Source organism: Phodopus roborovskii, unplaced genomic scaffold, assembly GCF_943737965.1.
Source record: "Phodopus roborovskii unplaced genomic scaffold, PHOROB, whole genome shotgun sequence".
Classification (NCBI taxonomy): domain Eukaryota; kingdom Metazoa; phylum Chordata; class Mammalia; order Rodentia; family Cricetidae; genus Phodopus; species Phodopus roborovskii.
The window spans coordinates 25,485,630-25,505,504 of record NW_026126407.1 but is presented as its reverse complement, the minus strand read 5'-3'; the positions used below and the strand labels follow the sequence as shown (position 1 = coordinate 25,505,504).

The 19,875-nt window shown below is 43.4% G+C and overlaps 1 protein-coding gene across 1 annotated transcript in view; it reads right to left on the bottom strand.

Annotated features, from left to right (window-relative positions):
* Positions 1-18,576, bottom strand: part of Cdc42se2 (CDC42 small effector 2) — a 79,458-nt gene extending 60,882 nt beyond the window's left edge. Inside the window, exons 1-2 of the mRNA XM_051181606.1 lie at positions 18,531-18,576; positions 9,910-10,106 (exon numbers count right to left, since the gene is read on the bottom strand). Coding sequence (XP_051037563.1) covers positions 9,910-10,106; positions 18,531-18,576 — 243 coding nt within the window. The remainder of the gene's footprint in view (positions 1-9,909; positions 10,107-18,530) is intronic.
* Positions 18,577-19,875: the final 1,299 nt, after the last annotated feature.

Genomic DNA, 19,875 nt, shown 5'->3' with positions numbered 1-19,875 from the left:
TATTTCTAAAACAAAAAGGAACACCACAAGGTATGACCATCTTTAATCACAGCACTCAGGAGGCAGAAGCAAGCAGATAGATCTCTGTGAGTACAGGGTCAGCCTGGTACCCATAACAAGTTCCAGGCCAGCCAGAGCTACATAGTGATAACCTGTCTCAGGAAGAAAAAAAGAGGAGGAGGGAGGAGGAAGGGAGGGAGGGAGGGAGGGAGGAAGGGAGGGAGGGAGGAAGGGAGAGAGGGAGGGAGGGAGGGAGGGAGAGAGGGAGGGAGGGAGGGAGGGAGGGAGAGAGAGAAAGAACTAATGTAAGACTAGTGCTGACTGACAGACACTAGAAGATTTCATTATCTAAGTAGCTAGAACCCTTGCTTCCACTTATACCATATCAAGTCCCATCACTGAGGAGACCAGTTGCATAGGAACCTGTAGTTCCCCACAATAGGGAAGTAAAAAACAAAATAAACAAAACACACACACAAAACAAAAAACCCCCACAGTGCTGGACAGAGTCCAGGCTCATTCTGCTTTCCTACGAAAGACATCGCAACAGAAGACTAAAGGGCAGCTCAATAGTAAGCGCTTGCTTCACACCAGGGGCACAGTGGGGTCCATCCCCAGCACTGGAAAGAAAAGTACAGTCAAAGTAGATGGATAATTTGACAAACCAAACAAAACAAAAATGATTTTGTGCTTTGATACAATACACTTTCAAAACTCCTACCATGATGTCATAAAAAATTGTAGCATAAATTTCTATATCAGCAAACAAAATTGACCAGGACTCATGAAATCCCTGTTTAAAAAAAAAAAAAATCAGATTTAATGTGAATTCATATAGCATTTTCTAGGAAAAGGAGTTTGTTTTACCATAATTCAGTTTAACTACATATATGTATAAGTACTATAGTTTCAGACAAAGAGTACTTATTACTAAAACTGGGACGTTTCAGTTCAGTATTCCCCTTTGTATGGGGTAACAAACCAGTTTCAGCTAACTTCCACCAAGAGGATGAGAAATTCAAGATCATCCTCAACAACACAAGTAGCTGTAAGCCTGCCTGGGCTCTACTGAGACTTGTCTCCAAAAATAAATGAATCAGTCAATCAATCTAGAAGTAATCAGGGGCTGAGAGATGACTCAGAGGTTAAAAGCCTGGGTTCAATTCCCAGCACCCACATGGCAGCTTACAACTGTCTGTAACTCCAGTTCCAGGGGACCTGATACCTTCACACCAATGCACATAAAATGAAATTAAATAAATTATTTTAAAAAATAAATCAAAAATAGACATTTTCAATTGTTTTTAAAATCCTCTAAGAGCACTAGTTGCTCTTGTAGAGGACCTGGGTTCAATTCCCAGCACCCACATGAAGACTCAAAACCATCCTAAGCTCCAGTTCCAGTAGATCCAATGCCCTCTTCAGGCCTCCACAAGCACCACACACACGTGTGGTACACAACATACATGGAAGCAAAACACTCAAACATATGAGATAAAATAAATCTAAAAAAATTCTTTTTTTCACTCTTACAAAACCAGCCTTAACAAGAGGCTGATCCACAGAGTGAGTTCCTGAACAACCAGAGCTACACAGAAAATCTGTCTTAAAACAAACAAACAAACAAACAAAACAACAACAAAAAAGAAAAACAACTAGAGACTTAAAAACATACAGCAGGTTATTCTGGAGAATATGAAAATAAAGTAACTAAAAAATGTTTTATGCTAATACTATTATAATAAACTTTCAATACATATACCACAGGCACAGGCTACAATGTCACACATCATTCAATCATTTTAGGGCTTACAACTGAGAAAAAAAATGTCTTCTAAATCTAAAAGCCACCCTTACAAAAAATAAACTACCGCCCCCAACAAATACACAACCCCTGAAAGCCTTGAAAATCATTGTATAAAGGTTTAAAAGGGATTAATGGAACAAGAAGGGTTAAAATGAAGTGGGTGGAGAGTGGAAAGGCAGGGTAGAAGAGGGAAAATGGAGATAAATAACCTGCTCAAAAAGTCATATGGGAGTCTATTACTGTAGACAGTGTGTGTGTAGGAGGAGAGAGAGAGAGACAGAGAAAGAGAGAGAGAAAGAGAGAGAGAGAGAATATGTCCCCCTATAACAGGGAAACAATGCTCCTACTAGAAACCACAAGCTAACAAAGAGCCCAGTGCCAGGAATGAACTCCTCTTTTGGAGGTGTTGGCAATTAAGGTCCCATAAGCCCCTAAACATTACACTACATTACCAATACTGCTGGCTACCCTCAAGAACTTCATGTTAAGACCCTATTGCTGCTCTTTCGGGTCTTGGCTCCAAGATGACCAAAAGAAGAAACAACAGGCATGCCCAAAAGGGCCACGGCTACTGGATGCTTGAACTGCACTTGGTACGTGCCCAAGGACAAGGACATGTCTGCTGGTACAATAGTGGTGTAAACGTTATAGGAGTAAACAACCTCTTTCTAACTGGATATAAATCCTGCTCCATAAAATGAAACCCATACCTGGCACCACTCTTAGATTAAGAACCTGTGGCTGCACATAAGCTTTAGGGGAGAACCCGTCACTGTGGGACATATTAATAATTTATTAAAGCTTTCATGAAGGCTCAGAATGCAAAGTTACCCACAAGCCATAGAGGTCAGGCAATGATGATATACATACATACACCTTTAATCCCAACAGCCATATTAGCAAACCATAATTTGCTTTAATCCCAGGACTCAGGAGACAGGCAGATCGATCTCTCTCAGTTGGAGGCCACCTTGACCTACACAAGAGTGAAGAGTAATAGAGCTCACCTTTGATCTTGGGATCACATGCCTTTAATCCCAGCACTAGGGAGGTAGAGACTGGAGTTATCACTGTGGCTTGGCAGAGAAAGGAATATAAGGCAGGAGGAGACAGGAACTCAAAACTTTTGCCTCCGAGGATGTCATGGAGACAGGATTTCAATTTCAGCTTGGTAGAGGTAAGATCTATTGGCTTGGCTGCTTTGCTTGAAGCCTGAACCCAATATGTCTTTGGGTTTTTATTTTTTGTTAAATAGCATTATTATTCTGCTAAATAGACAAAGTATCAAACTGACTCCTAATGACATTGTATGTCTATACATTGCTGCATCTCTCAACCTCACCAATGAAGCTTCTACTTACAGTAGATGTCAATTAACAGAGACCCACAAGTGAACAAGGTGCAGAGAATGAGAGCCTACAGAATATTCAACCCTAAATGGAACAGCTATACTGTATATCCTCTCCTCCCAAGACTTGGGGATCATTTCAAAGGAAAGAGGAGAAAGACTAAGAGCCTGGGGTGTTAAGTGAGCACAAGGAAACTGTCTGCCAGACACAGGCAGCTGCACACATGAACTCACGGTAGTTATCACAGCATACATTAAACCCAGTGCAAGCTCAAGCTAGTCCAAAATCCCAGCATGGAGAAGGGAGGTGAGCATGGAGTCCCACCCCTAGCAGAGGTACTATTGGCAACTGGTAGCTTTTGAAAGAGGGGAATCAATCTTCCCTGAGTGCTGTCACTAGATGACCACACTCTAGCAGGTCATACACCCATGAATATATGGGCAGCCCAAATTAGACTTGATGGATGGGGAGGAAAAAAAATAAAAACACAGAGTTGGGTTGGATTGGTTATGAAGGGGAATGAGCATGGGAGTTGAGGGAAGGAGTGAATATGATCAAAACTCAATTGTACAGAATTCTCAAAGAACCAATTATTAGAGAGAGAGAGAGGGAGGGAGAGAGAGAGGGAGGGAGGGAGGGAGGGAGGGAGGGAGGGAGGGAGGGAGGAAGGGAATAAAAGGGGAAGAGAGGGAGGGAGGAAATTTCAATATTTCAAATATTCCAACAGTTATAAATAAGATCATCCTGGGCTTGACTCAGCCTCAAATAAAAACTCAAAGTTGGTGTAATACTTTGAAAACATACAGGGTTTTTTTTAATACTAAAAATTATTAATTCTTATATTCTTAGCAAAGCTTTACCACATCCCAATGATGTTGTCAATAATTCTGACATATTTATTCAAAATGTGTATATACAAACATTTCTGCCAATTTAATTTTTCACTGAGGTAAAATATATAGCATCTTAGCAATTTTCAGTATATTGGGAGTTATGTCAAACATCTCACTGTGAACTTCTCATCTGCAGAACAGAAATTCTCTACCCATCAAGTAACTCTCCATCAGCCAATCTATATTTGTTTTAGACTTGCCTTTATTTTTACATTAATGAGCATTTTGCCTGCATGTATGTCTGTGTACCAAGTGTGTGCAGTGCTTTCAGAGACCAGGAGAGAGAGGAGTGTCTGATGCTCTGGACTGGAGTTACAGGCAGCTGTTAGCTGCTGTGTGGGTGCTGGGAATCAAACCAGGCTCCTCTGGAAGAGCAGCCAGTGCTGCTGAACTACCTCCCCAGTACCAGACACAGCTATATGTAATAACTACTCTCTACCAAGGAACTCTACCTCCCGATTATCCACTACCTTCTCTACTTCCTCCATCTCCTCCCTCAACCATCTGTTTACACGTATGCACACACATACATCCAAGTACACAGACACGTTCAGAACGGACAGCTCATCCTGACCTCATGACCCTCACCTTCTCTTTCTGAACACTACTCACATTTAAGAAGAAATGAAAATAGTGTTATGTCACAAAGACACGCCCACACACACACACAAGCTGCTGTTCAAGCCACAGTAATCTACCAGCCCAGGTTGCTGTCCACCTGGAACTCTCAGATTGTGAGCCTTGGGCTCAAAAGCATCTAGAAGAAATACACTGAGTAACAATCACTTGTTTCAGATCTCTGTAGGGGATTATTAAATAACCAAAAGACAGTCCTCCTTCCATTGGCCATGGGGAACTAACATAGACCCCACTCTTGTGGATCCTCAAGCTGGCCAAGGGTGAGCAGTCACCCTTGAGCAGGAAGTGTGTTATATCAGACATCATCACAGCCAGCTCAATGTTCTTTACTGGGCAGTCATGGAATGTTATCAAATAACTTCCCACGAGAAATAAACCTTCTAAAACTATCACAACTCTCTACCACTAAAATTTGAGGGGTTACTTTTTTTTATTGGTCCTAAGAACAACTACAATGAAAAGTAAACAGCCAGTAAGCCTAAAATCAGAAAGTTCTGTTTTCAGGTACTCATGACTTCCTTTGTTATGCCTAAGAATAGCCATTTTAAAAAGCTAACAAAGTCTAAACTTGGAGAGTCCTATTTGAATGCTCACACGATCTACACAATGATAAAATATTTCACGCACTGGTAAGTCATAAGGGCTGACTAAATTCAAAAGCTAACTGTAAAAACAGTGGTAAATCTTCATTACCTTGTAATGATGGAGATGGACTTTGAAGAACATTAATTTGAACTTCTGAAGGGCTCAAACATCATTCAATGCTGGAGACATTCTGCAAAATATATCATTAGGTGATTTCCTCACCATATGACTATAATAGAATACTTTATGAAAACCCAGACACTACGGCATTCTACAGACAGAGACTATGTGGTGTGTATCCTCATGTAACGCTTCCTACAAGAAAAGTAACACTTAAAGAACTGTCAAAGCTAGAGAGATGGCTCAGCAGTTAAGAGCACATAGTGCTTTTGCAGAGGAACCAAGGTTGGTTCCTAGCCCCCACGCTGGATGGCTCACAATTACCTCTAACTCCAGGGGATTTCATTCCCTCCTCTGGCCTCTGCAGGCACTTACTTTCACTGATATGCACATACTCATACCAGACACATAATTAAAAATAAAACAGAGCCAGGTGGTGGTAGCAAATACCCTTAACCCCAGCATTCAGGAGGCAGAGGCAGAGGGATCTCTTAGAAGCCAGCCAGAGCAAGTTCCCAGCACAGCCAGAGTTACACAGAGAAACCTTGTTTCAAAAAATACAAATTTAAGAAAAATAAATAAAAACAGAAATCTTAATTTTCATTTAATTAAAGAAAGAAAGGAAGGAAGGAACGAACGAACGAAGGAAGGGCCGGGGAGATGCTCAGCTGTTTAGAAAACCAATTGCTCTTATGGAGAATCTGGGTTCAATTTGCAGCATTTACATGGTGGCTTGGCCCACAACCATCCATTAACTCCAGTTCCAGGGAATCTGATACCTCCTCTGACCTCCATGGGCCCTAGACACAAAGTGTGTGTGTGTGTGTGCGTGTGTCACACACACACACACACACATATATATATATGCAAATATTCTTACACCCAAAATAAAATCTATAAAGAATTTTTAAAAGAGAAAGGGAGGGCTGAAGAGATAGCTCAGAATGTATGAGCACTGGCTGTTCTTCCAGAGGTCCTGAGTTAAATTCCCAGCAACCACATGTTGGCTCACAAACATCTATAATGGGATCTGATGCCTCTAGCAAGTAAGGGTACTTGCAAATAAAGCACTCATATTCCTAAAATACATGAATAAATTTTTAAATAGTCATTTAAAGAGAAAGAGAAAGAGAGAGAGAGAGAGAGATGATCAAGATTCTCTACCAATAACATGTCTGGAGTTATCTGTATTATTATTATTATTATTTTTATTATTTTATTATTATTATTATTAGAAGGAGGAAGAAGAAGAAAAAACACTGAAAAATAGGATCTCTACCTATCTAAAATCAAAACATTCTAATCCCTTATCGCTAGGAACAGCCATAAAATGTCAATGCTTTTGACCAAAAAGTCAATGTAGGACATAATGTCATTGTTTTTAAACCACATGAAAATATAAAAATAAAGTGAAAATGAATTAGGGGTGCAACTGAGGTAGAACACATGAGGCTCTGGCTTGCCTTACCCTACAACAACAAAAGACAACAGAAACTTTATGTTCAGAATCAATGCAATGCTACTCTCCACCTCTTTCTTCCTGAAGCAATGTGCCCGGGCACCACCACCCCTTCTTTTACACAGAGCCCAGGGACCAAAGCTAGGTCTGGAATGCTAGGAAAATGCTCTACCAACTGGGCTACATCTTAAGTCTTCACCATTTGGATTGTTTTTTGGAGGGGGAATGTTTTGTTTTGTTGATTGGTTTTGTTTTTAAACAGGGTCTCATGTAGCTTAGGCTGGACTGGGACTTGGTAAGCAGTCTTCTCAGTGCTAGGATTACAGTAATGTACTTCAATTTATATAGTGCTGGGGCTCAAGCTCAAGGCCTCGTGCATGTTGAACACATTAGCAGCTAAGCCATGTCCTCGGCCCACATCCTTTGTTGTTGTTTTCCTCCCCTATTCTGTGGCTCTGGCTGGCCTGGAACTAGATCTGTACACCAGGCTGGCCTTAAACTTACAGTGATCCACCTGCCTCTTGCCTCCCAAATGCTACGATAAAAGATGCATACCACGATGCCTAACCCACACCCTCATTTTAATAAGCAATTTTATCATAGTTGTCATACTAGCAGCAAAGTCCAAACAGCACCACATATTATTACTAATAATCCTTCTCTTGTCAATACCACCCACTCAATAGTATTTTTTTTTAAGGCAATCAAGGAGCCAAAACAAAATTGTTGAAGAGGCACTTCATTTAAGACATTTCTATCTACCCTTCAACCCCTTATTTTGTGGTAGTGAAGATGGAACCCAGAGCCTGGTACGTGCATGAATCCCTGGCTCTGTTAAAAATGAAATGAAATCAAATAGAACGGCTAAAATATCGAAAACAAAAGAAAGCTTCCAGTTTATCTTCAAGGGCTTTTTTCTGAGTTGAATATAGCTCAAGCTGGCCTCAAGTTGACTAAATAGGCCAAAGAAGACCTTGAACTCAAGATCCTTCTTCATCCAGCCTCACAGGTGCTAGCATTAAGGCTCAAACTATCACATCAGTTTGTGGTGCTGGTGATTGAATGAGAGGCTTCACTACCCACATCCCCTGCCCATTTTTTTTTTAATTACTGTTATATAATTGTGTCTATATGTCACATATACTCAAGCATCCTATGAAGACCAGAAGAGGGCGTCATACCCCCTGGAGATGATATTACAGAGAGCTGTGAGACATCAGGTATGGGTGTTGGGAACTTAACTCCAGTCCTCTTTAAGAGCAACATGGGCTGGTTTAACCTCTGAGAAGTGTTTTTGGGGTTTCTGTTTTGTTTTGTTTTGTTTTTTGTTTTTCCTTTTTCTCTTGTAGCACAGGCTGGCCTGGAACTCACTGAGATCCATTTGCCTCTGTCTCCTGAGTGCTGCCACCACCACACAAGTTTTTTTTTTTTTTTTTTTAACTATAGAAAATGTTACTACAAAGATTCTTACTGAAACACATCTGAAATCACACCATCAATAAAAACACTGCATGAAAATCTAGTTCAGGGGAGAATAGCAACACTATCTTGTTGAAGCCAATCTTCCTATCACTTTAAAAACCTACAGGGATTTTTATTAAGCTGACAAATGAAACTATAACCCAACAATCTTAGCCTTAGAGAGTTACTCATTAACTTTAAGCAGACTGCTCATGAATTAACACTTCCTGAAGTTCTCCAGCCACCTTTCCTAAATGAAGCAGGTTTGAGGAAGTCCTCATTTGCTACTTGGACACCACAGAATGAACTTCATGCTCAAGCTTAAGAGAGAAATAATTTGGGGCTTTGTCCCTTCCACAAACAGCATCCAACACCGGTCTGTGCAATTAATATGTGTTTAGTGAAGATGCTGAGTACACGGTGATGTTTAACCACCAGGGAGACATTAGGTACCCTCCCCCTAAAGTTCAGAGCTCTCCCTGACAGATTCTCAAGATCATACCACAGTCCCTCAAAAACACATACATTGCTTTACTCATACAAAATAGAAATCTAGCCCTCAAAATACACCCCAAACACCTTTATAGCCTCCATTATTTCCAAAGAAGATGAGAAATAGGGTCTGTGAAGAAATAGAGAACTGAAAAACAACTTCTCTCAAAAGTCCACATCTCAAGCGTACTGTCTACCAAGCTGACGATGGCTGAAAAAGTTATCAATAGTTTACACGGAGCGAGGGACACCAATAGTCCTACATCTGAGTCAAGAGAGTATGTGCCTAATCTTACTAGTAGGATCAGCTCTGTCCAGTGTTTCGAGACCCATTCATTGCACCAGTATTTTATTGAGCACATATTATAAGCTCGGTTCTTTAATACAGCAATTACAGTTTTCCTTTTTTCTTTGTGGCGGGCAGGGGTGCTGGGGACTGAACCACTCAGGGCTTCCGGCGTGCAAGGCAAGTTCTCTACCACTGAGCTCCACTCCCAGCTCTGCACATCACCACCAAACTCGTCCACGAAAGGTTATCAGCAGCAATCACTTCTGCTCAAGAGGAATTCCCGGGGTTACGCGAAATGAGCCGGCCAGGGGCTGCTCCTCAGCTCGGAACGCGACGTCAGCGAGCCGCTACCTACCACACCCGTTAGTAATGCTCACCACCGCGGCTGCGAGCTCCCGGTGCAACAACCTGTAAGAGTCGCGGGAGCGACTGCGAGGCGGCGGCCCGGCTTCCTCTCCCGGGGTCCGGGGCAGGCTGGGCAGGAGTCGGGGTCCGGGAGCCCGGGCGCTGAGCCGGTCCAGACTGGCGGGGCTGCGGGCTGGGGGGAGGGGTCCGCAGCGCCTCCCCCGTCGGGAGGGTACAGGCTACGGGGGAAGCCGGCCTCGCAGAGAATGAGGAGCACCACACGCCGGTCCTCGCGTGAGGACCTCGCCCAAACCTGAAAAATGGAGCCGCCGCAGCCTCAGCCTCAGCCCGCAGCCCCAATCCGCATCGCGGCGAGGCCCGGGCCGCGCTCGCCCTCAGCTTTCCGGACGGCGGCTCTGCACTTGGCGCTTCGAGCCGCGGGGCCACCGTGGGGCCCTCTCCACACTCACCGTCGCCTTTGTCTCGGCCGTCAGCTCTGGCCGCGCGGCTCCGAGCGCCGGCTCCGCCGCTCCTAGGGTCTCCACACACCCGCAGCTGCACTCCCTGCTTCGGGCTCCGCCCTCCTGCCCAGGCTCGCGCGCGCAGAGGCGGGGCCACGGGCGGTGTCTACGGCTGCGCGACCACGCCTCCACCGCAAGGGCACGCCCTGTTCCCCCAGAAGGCGGGCTGGCCGCCGCGAGGCCCCGCCCAGTGAGGGGGAGAGCGGTGAGACCCCCAAGATGTCAGGCGCGCGCAAAGTGACCCACTGGGTGCGCCGTGGGGAAGGTGGAGGCCTCGGCCACGCGCCACAACCCTTTCCCATCCGCAAATGAACGCACTAGGGCAAGCTGGGGCGCTGCGGGGTAGAACTGGCCAGCACCAGTCTCTCTCAGCTGGAGGCAGTTGAGAACTATTTGCCTCAAACCCCCAGTGACGTTACTTTTAAGGAATCAGAATCACTGGCTACTAGCGGGCATAGATCCAAAAGCGTCTAGCTGGCATTTGAAATGTGTGAAAAGTGTCCAGTGCGTCTCTGTGACTTCTTGTGGGGTCATTATTTTGATTTCGTTTGTGTTGCTGTTGTTTGAGACAGGGTTTCTCGGTAGCCCCAATGGCGTTAGACTCACTGTGGCCTGGATCTCATGATCCTCCTGCATCCACCTCCCAAATGCTGAGATTATAAGTGTGTCACACGCCTAAGGTCTTTTGGGGTAGAATCCTCCTGGAATTCACAGAAGTCCTCCTGCCTCAGCCAAGACATTCTGTTTTATGACTATATTAGCTGTACACTTTGTGTACCCAGAAGCAAGAAACAAATGAACGTCTTTTACCTGAAATCTAGCTGCACATACTCAAAAATGGAGCTAAGCTGCCCATGGCGATTGATGGGCATTTTCTAGCAGCTCAATCCCAAAACACGAGTGCTTCTTGGTTCCTCTCATTCTCATTCTTATAGCCATTCTGTCGATAAGAGTAGTTGGTGTAGTTCTACATCCAAAATAAACCAAAATCAGACAGCTTTTCACCTACATTGTTTCTGTCATCTGTGATCCCAGTTATACTTCTGTGACCTTCTATAGTGACCCCCCTGGCCACCATCAACCCAGTTTGTTGTCAAAACAATAGGGAGAATATCCTCCCTCAAGGAGAGTCAGCTCATGTCTCATCTGATCAAAATCCACCAGAGTTCCAGTTACTGTAGAAGATAAGATCTTTCTTTACAATGGCTAACGAAGTCCCTAGGATTTGGTTTTTTCCCCTGTAGGTCTCAGAATTAATCCCCAACCTCTCACTGCTGCTTGCATATTCCAGACTGCCACTCAGGGACTAGGACATTCTTTAACATCTACCTTCGCCCCTCAATTCCACTCAGATCTCCCTTAACAATGACACTTAGCCTAAATCCACTACTTTAAATTGCTACAGGCCCAAACCTTCCCATCTTGCCCCTACTCTGTTCTCCCTGTAATAAGCTTCACAATGTATCCCTGGTAGAAGCTGGCTACTTGAGTTGGCTAGTGATGACTTCTGCGGTGCTAAGGGCAGAAGCCAGGGGCTTTTCTTGCTTGGTGGGTGCTTCACTGAACTACATATGCAGACCTCTGATGGTGGGGATGGCTGTTCTAATCAACTGGCACATCCTAAGTGCCTAGAGAAAATGAAAAAATTCAAACGTCCCCAAGATAATAACAAATGCAAAACAACAAAAGTAACCAATTTTATTTTCAGTTCCTCTTGATTCCACTTTCTGCCTATCAACCAGCTATTAGATCCATTTTTTTAATAATTTATTTTTATTTTATGTGCATTGGTGTTTTGCCTGCAATTATGTTTGGGTGAGGTTGTCAGACTTGGAGTTACAGGGAGCTGTGAGCTGTCATGCAGGTGTGGGGGATTGAACCTGGGTCCTTTGGAAGATCAGTCAGTGCCCTTACCACTGAGACATCTCTCCAGCCCCCAGCCATTAGATCTTAACATACATCATACCATAAGCATTTGGACTTCCCAGTTCTTTTGTGTACAGTAACCATATGCCTGACATTTAATGCCATTTTTGGTCAGTGACATCCTTGTATCCTATTTCACTGAGTAAGAATAATGTGATAGAGTAGAACTTTTGATAGAATACTTAAAGGCACATTGTTTCAAGAAACTTTCCTAAGGGGGAAAAAAAAAACTTTCCAAGTATCATACATGTGCTTGCATTGCTCTTTGACATGCAAATGTGGTCAGCTTAATATTGTCTACCACTTATCCATAAAAGATAACAATCTTCATGGGAATGGTTACAGATTATTTCATACTTTATAAAAGTGTGAGGCTGGTTGATGGTGGCACATGCATTAATCCCAGCATTAGGGAGGCAGAAGCAGGCGGATCTCTGTGAGTTCAAGTCCAGCTTGGCCTACAGAGTTCCAGGACAGCCAAGGCTATACAGTGAAACCCTGTCTTGAAAAAAACAAGAGTAAATAAAAAAGTAAGTAATAAAAATGTGTGATTGAACAGCATCTAGTTTCTGTTGCTACGGCCATCCACACACCCCTTTTGAGACGGGCACAATTCTGATTACTTAGATGGATATCATTTTGTTACTGTTGTTGGGGTTATTGTTAACTGACCTGGCACTGCCTCTGTAGACTAGGGTGACCTTGAACTTGTGGCAATCCCCCTGCCTCTGCTTCTCACATGGTTAGATTGCATGCATGTGCCTAGTTTAGATGATAGTATTGTTTAACAGTATATATACAGGATGGTTTGCTCAATATTAATAGTAGTCTCTACATATTTAATTTAGCCTTCATTATTTAAAACAAAACTATGAATTAAACTTTATGATTCATATTTTTAAAATAAAGGTAAATTTTTAGGTCAGGCATGGTGACACACATCTTTAATCCCAACAGATCTATGTGAGACAAGGCCAACCTGGTCTACATAGTGAGTTCCAGAATAGCCAGGGCTACATAGTGAAGCCCTGTTGGAGAGGGATGTTAAATTTTGCTTTACTTCACAAAAATCATTGACAATGGATTTCATCATATCAAAAACCAGTTTGTAACTACCAAAAACTAAATTTTCTACAGTCAGAGACAGGATGTGTCTTTACTGCTTTTAAGACTGTTCCCAAGTACAATCTTGCTCCCAAAGAAGAACAAGGACAGAAAACAGACACCACCGTTCTTCACTGGCACAGTAGCTGGCCTCTGAAGATACTGATAAGTAGCATGGTTGTTAAGGTTAAAAAGGAGCTGTCTTGTGCACGTCCAGATCCATAACAAGTGGAAACACCGAGGACAGCAGGAAGCAACATGCTGGTCTAACTAGCTCCTAATCTCTTCTGAGCCTGCATAGTTGCCTCATTGGTCTGATTCTGCAGTCTTACTAAACCAAAAAAATCTTTTGAAGATCTCAAAGCTGGGGAGCTGGCTCTGTGGGGAAAAGACTTGCTGTACAAGCATAACAACTGAGTTCCATCCCCAGCCCCCATGGAAAAAGCCTATAATCCCAGCACTGGGGGGCAGAGACAGAGAGAATCCCTGACTAGCCCAATCAGCAAGTCCCAGGTTCAATGAGAGACCCTGTCTCTAAAAGCCAAATAGAGAATGATAAGAGATATGTGATGTCAATCTGTGACCTCTGTATACACACACATACAGTGTACATGCATGCATATACATACACAACTCAAGGCAAATGAATTTTCCGACAATTGTGCTATTCATATTTTTTAAACTGCTTTCCAAAATTTGACAGCAGCTATATTCCCACATTTAGAAAGGAGATGGTGTATGAAATCAGAATCTAGAGTTCAACCCAGACCCTGGTGCATAATTAGCAATGTGGCTCAGATCAAAGCTGTTTCCAAACCTACGTTTCCATTTAATAGGACTAATAATGTCTACCTTGAGAACTGTTGTGGGAAGTCATTTAGAGAACTCACAGGCTCAAGCTAAGTACCAGCAAGAAAACATTAACCATTATCACTACCCAAGCATCTAATTAAGCTCCTTGCCCTGGTTCGTAACAATACTGAGAAAAAGGTTCATAAAAGGCACTGTGTGGAACTGTTTGAGCCCTAAAGATAGCAGAACCAATAAAATGAACTTTGCTGTGTATGTGCAGTTCTGGGAATTGAGCTTAGGGCCTCTCACATGCTAGGCAAGGGCTCTACCAATGAGCAAAAGAATGGTTTCAAAGAGATGGGTAAAACTCAGAAAACATGTGGAGCTCAATAAGGACAGGAAAAAAGGACCATTTTGGAAGACATTTGTTGCCTGAAGCAATGTGATGGGAACTCATGACATGCTTTGCTTCACACTTACTTGGACCCTTACTGCGCATCAGACCACAAGTAGTCATTGAATGCCCACTGTGTGCAATGTAGGGTACCAAGTGCTGGAGAAAGCTAGATAGAAACCCTGGCCTTTTTCCTCCATGAGATGTCACATGGTAGCATCACATAACTGGACACCATATCCTTAGGGAGACAGCAGATGTCTGTACAGATAGCAAAGTTTTCTCAGGACAGGAATTCAGGGTGGAAAGGAGGCAGTCGGCACTTCAGATGGAAGAGCCAGCTTCTATACTATGGAGAAGACACATGGGGTACTATGGGAGGTGATATTATAGAGCATACTTCCTGAGCAGCAAGGTTAGAGAAGGGTGGGTTAGGGTTCATACAGCCAGAGTAGCTCCAGTACTATGTGCATGTAGCCTGCAACCTAAATGCATTGTATCACCAAGGGAAAAAAAAAAAAAAAAAAAGGTTCTGAGTTGGGGTTTTTGTTGTAGTTTGTTTTGTTTTTTTGAGACAGGGTCTTACCATGTAGCCCTAGCTGGCCTTGAATTCACTATGTAGACACATTAGGCTAAACTGGAACTTACAGAGATCCACCTGCCTCTGTCTTCCTACCCAGCAAAAAGCTGGGAACTGACTAAAAATACCTTTGGGTACTTTGGGTACAGACAGCCAGAAAAGAGGGAGAGGCTTTATGTTGGGTCAGACCAGAGCTCACCAGCAACTAGAAACATTTTTATTTCATCCTTTTTTTTTTTTAAAGCAGGATTGAGGATTGAATCTAGGGTATGCAGCATGTGAGGCAAGTACCCTTCCACTGAGCTACAGTCCCCTTCCTTCCCTCCTTCCTTCCTTCCTTCCTTTCTTCCTTCCTTCCCTTTCCTTTCCTTCCTTTTTTCCTTCCTGTTAACACCTATATATGTAAGATCTACCAATTTTTCCCAATGGATAGCAATGTTTTCTTTATATGTTTGTTAGTGGTAAATATGAGGAGCTGTGTGTGGTGGCGCACGCCTTTAATCCCAGCATTTGGGAGACAAAGGCAGGAGGATCTCTGTGATTACAACCCCAGCTTGGTCTACATCAGCAGTTCTCAACCTGTAGGTCTCAACCCTTGGCAGTGAAATGATTTTATAGTTGGGGGTCACCACAAAATGAGGAACTGTATGATGAAGGTTGAGAATCACTGTTTTACGTAGTGAGTTCTTGACCAGCCACAGATACATAAGAGAGAGCCTGTCTCAGAAAGAAAAAAAAAAAGTTAAATAGGAGTTAAATGGGAGCAGCAGCCCTCCCATAAAATGTAGCTCTCACTCTCTTCAAGGATCTTCCTGGGGGAGTTGGCTCAATCGTTAAGGGCATTTGCTCTTCTTGTAGAGGACCAGAGTTTGATACCCAGCACCCACATGAAGGCTCACAACCATCTATGATACCCAGTTCCAGGGTATCCAGGTATCTATCACCTTTTTCTAACTTCCATGAGTGCCAGGTACATCCATGGTACGCATATAAACATACAAGCAAAACACTCATACACATAAAATAATACATTAATTTTTAGAAATTAAAAAATGAGTCCTTTTGCAACTGACAGCGGCTATTACAGAGATCTACACTGGTCAAAATGTAGATAATAAGTGACTGTGGGGTGCCCAGCCCCAACTGTATGCATTTATATTGCAACCCCTACACCTTAGGAAGAGGAGGCAGGAAGAGTCGAAGAGCTAGAGGACCAAGATGTCTTTTGCTAGATAGTGTGCTCTAGACATGATAGGGTTGCTTTGCCCGTGAAATCTCAACAATATGGTTGCCTAAACAAGACCTATGTAGTGAGTTGGTGTGCCTATGTGGGTGGAGGGGATTTCACAAGGCCTTGCCCCAGATGAATAGCTATAGGCAGCCAATGGTGCTGAAAGGAAAATCAGTTTTCTTCAGGGACTTGATCTCTGATAGGTTATCCAGACACAAGTGGTCAGACATGTACACATAGATGGGCTCAACAGATTGCATCTGTCTGCCCGTGCATATGTACATGGATATATGTATAATAGTATAATTATAGATGTCATGAATTTGAGAGGGAGTGAAAGGAACATAGGAAAAGTTAGAAGGCAAAGAGGGGATGATGGAAATGATGTAAATATAACCCCTGTGTATGAATTCTCAACAAAATTTAAGTAAAATATATATAGGGAACAGCTAGGGAGACAACTCAATTGGTAAACAAAATGAGGACCTGAATTTGACCACCCCAGAACCCATGTAAAAAAGCCAGATGTGCACTTGTGATACCAGCATTAAGGGAGAAAGACAGGCAGATCTCTGAAATCATCTGCTAGCCAGTCCAGGTGCATTAACCAGTTCCAGGTAAAAGAGAGAGACCCTGACTCTACAAATAAGGTGAAGGGCTGGAGAGATGACTCAACGTTTAAGAGCACTTGCTTCTCTTGCTGAAGACCTGAGCTTTGTTCCCAGAACTCACAGGGTGGAATTACATTCTGTAATTCCAGTTCCAGAGGACCTTATACCCTCTTCTAGCCTCCAAAAGTACCAGGCACACATGTAGTGCACATACATACATGAGGCAAAACACTCATATGCATAAAAGTAAGTAAATCTTTGGAGCTAAACAGATGACTCAGTGGGAAAAGGCACCAGCTACTAAGCCTTCGGACCCACATTTGATTTTCTGAGACCTACATGGTAGAAGGAGAGAAGTGACTCCGGCAAGTCATTCTCCAGCTTTCACAAGGGTACCACAGCAATCGTGCATGCACATATACACATAAGTAAAATTTAATGATTTTTTAAAATGTGGGTGTCTCCTGAGGAGCAACACCTGAGGTTTGATTGAATTTCAGCCTCCCCATGCACATGAATACACATGAACACACACACACACACACACACACACACACTAATGTAATCGTGACTCAGTTGAGTAACTAGCTTGCATTGGGGTGAGGTGGGGTAGCAAGCACATGCTTATAATGCCAGCACTCCCAAGCGAGTTTGAGGCCAATTTGGGCAGCAATAGTTTTAAACATTTAAACATATAAGAGAAATCAGGTGTGCACACTTTTAATCCCAGCACTCAGGAGATAGAGGCAAGGATATCGCTTTAAGTTTGAGGGCAGCCTAGTCTACAAAGCAAGTTCTAGGACAGGCTTCAAAACTACACAGAGAAACCCTATCTTGAAAAGCCAGAGAGAATGAAAGAAAAGCCTAACAAATAAGTAATAGCGGTAATAAAAAGAGAAGAGGCAGCTCACAGAACACAAATCTTAATGAGAAAGGTTCAGAAATTGGCACCTTGAAGACATGTTCCCAAGGAGCTGAAGGGAACTAAAGGAAGCTGAATTAGAATGAGAGCTCAAACACAGGAGAGATGAATCTAAAAGTGAATTCCAAGAAGAGTGAAGGCTGTGCTGGCCACTCCACTCAGCACCAGACTACAGTCTAGAGAGATGCTCCTGCCCGCACCTGGAGAAGGCTCAGAGAAGCCAGCAGAAGGGACTCCAGTGCTGTCAGGGGCCAGTGGGCAGTGGAGGGGGGGGGTCAGTGAGAAGTGAGGGTCAGTGGGATTTCTATCTACAAATATCAGAGCTCCAGCATGAGGGCAAAGGGCATTTAGTGGCCCTCAAGCACTTAGAGATTGGTGTCCTATAAGGCAAAACAGAAATGTCACTTCCTCCTAGCACAGAGATAGATCTGTATCTCTAGGAAGGAAGATGGCAAACCAGACAAGGGCCATTGCCTCACGGGCACTCAGCTCTTGCTGGCTTTGTCCTCCCTAAGAGCCAGGTTGCCTACCCAGGAGAATTCTGGTGCCTTGCTCCCTGCTGGTGCCACTCTGGATTACTCACCTCATCGGACAACCAGGACACTGGTGGGTTGTATCATCCTGTGTCCCCAGCATTCTATGCCTCAGTTCTGAGAAGCTATGAGAGAGGAGATGTCATTCCCACACACATTATGTTGTCATGGTTACCACAAAAGGAGGATATTTGAATGGGTCTGTCTTAATGACAGGAGCCCTTAAAAGTGGAGAGCTTTCTCTGGCTAGTTGTAGGAAGAGAAACTGGAGGGATTTAGGCTTGCCGGTTAGATAGGGGTGGGGCACTGAGCAAAAAATGCAAACCGCCTAAGAGTAGAGACTAGCTACTGTTGACTGACAGCTAGTAAGGGAACAGGGACCTAAGTCCCATACCCCCAAGGAACTGAATACCGCTAATAAAAAAGAAGTAGACCCTCCACCTGGAGCCACCAGATGAGGTAAGACTGGAAACTTACCCTGTGACACCAAGCACTGGGAGTCACCAGCAGAGACACTGGCCATGGTGACTGGACTGTTAACATACAGAGAATATAAGCTAATAAATGAGTCAGGTTACTAAATTTGTATCAATCTGTTATACAGTAATAGAAAACTAACACAGCTGCTGGTATTGACTCAACCCTTCTCTAGACAGCGGGGAGGCAGCTTGAAGCCTCGAGAGCATATATGAGTTCCAAACTATTGTCATGCCACAAGAATGGGTGTACCAGTGCTCACACATTAATCCACATGCCTGGGTTATCTGCATATGAGAGAGGGGAAATTATGGCAGATGTTTTCCTGATAACATAACATATATGGACTTAACTCATTGTTTTCATCTAGGTAGAAACATAAAGTCTGGCAGTGGTAGGGCACGCCTTTAATCCTAGCAATTGGGAGGCAGAGGCAGGCAGATCTCTGAGTTTGAGGCCTGTCTGGTCTACAGAACAAGTGCCAGGAGAGGCTTCAAAGACACACAGAGAAAAAACAAAAACAACAACAAAAACCCATAATTAAATGTGACATTGTCTTGAAGTCACAGCCAGTGAGACCTCAAAATTGGGGGGGGAGGGGGAACAGAACACTAAAATTTCCAGTAATACATGGTGCAGGTCTCTGAAGAGGAAGAAGAGAGGACAGGCTCTACAAAATGCAAGTAACAGAATTAGCTTTAAAGCCACGTAGAAAAAAGTACAAAGAAATATGAAATCGATTTCAGTAATACAGTTTTTCTAACACAGCATCCCAAAGTTCTACCATTCAACATGCAATTCATATAAAATGTATTGAAGATACTGCCAGGTCACAAAGAAACCCAGGGCAAGTCTCACTCAGTACCTGAGGCTCCTGCCAGCACTCCTCACCCTCCCTAAACCCCTCCCTCCCAGGGACTGGGCTTTACCTCCCTACCCCAGCTTCTGAATTGTACTTCACTCAGCCATTTGGCTATCTTGGTTCCCACACACTCTTGGCTTTTGGCTCTCTTCTTTCTCTCTCTCTCCTCTCCCTCTCTTGCTCTTCCCCTCCTCTCTCCTCTCATACCCAGGTCAGTCTGAACCCTTCCAGATGTCTCTGACTGTTCTCTCCCTCATATCTACAATAAAAACCTCCTCCTCAGCCATTGCCAGGAGCTGTCATATCCTCATTTTCATTCAGATACATCTTACATTTTAAAAACAAGACTTCAAAATTCAACATGTATTTAAATTTTATCATGAGAGAGAGAGTGTGGGGGGTATGTGAGAGAGAGAGAGAGAGAGAGAGAGAGAGAGAGAGAGAGAGAGGTGTACTGTTTGCTTTCTGTTTCTGCACTTTAAA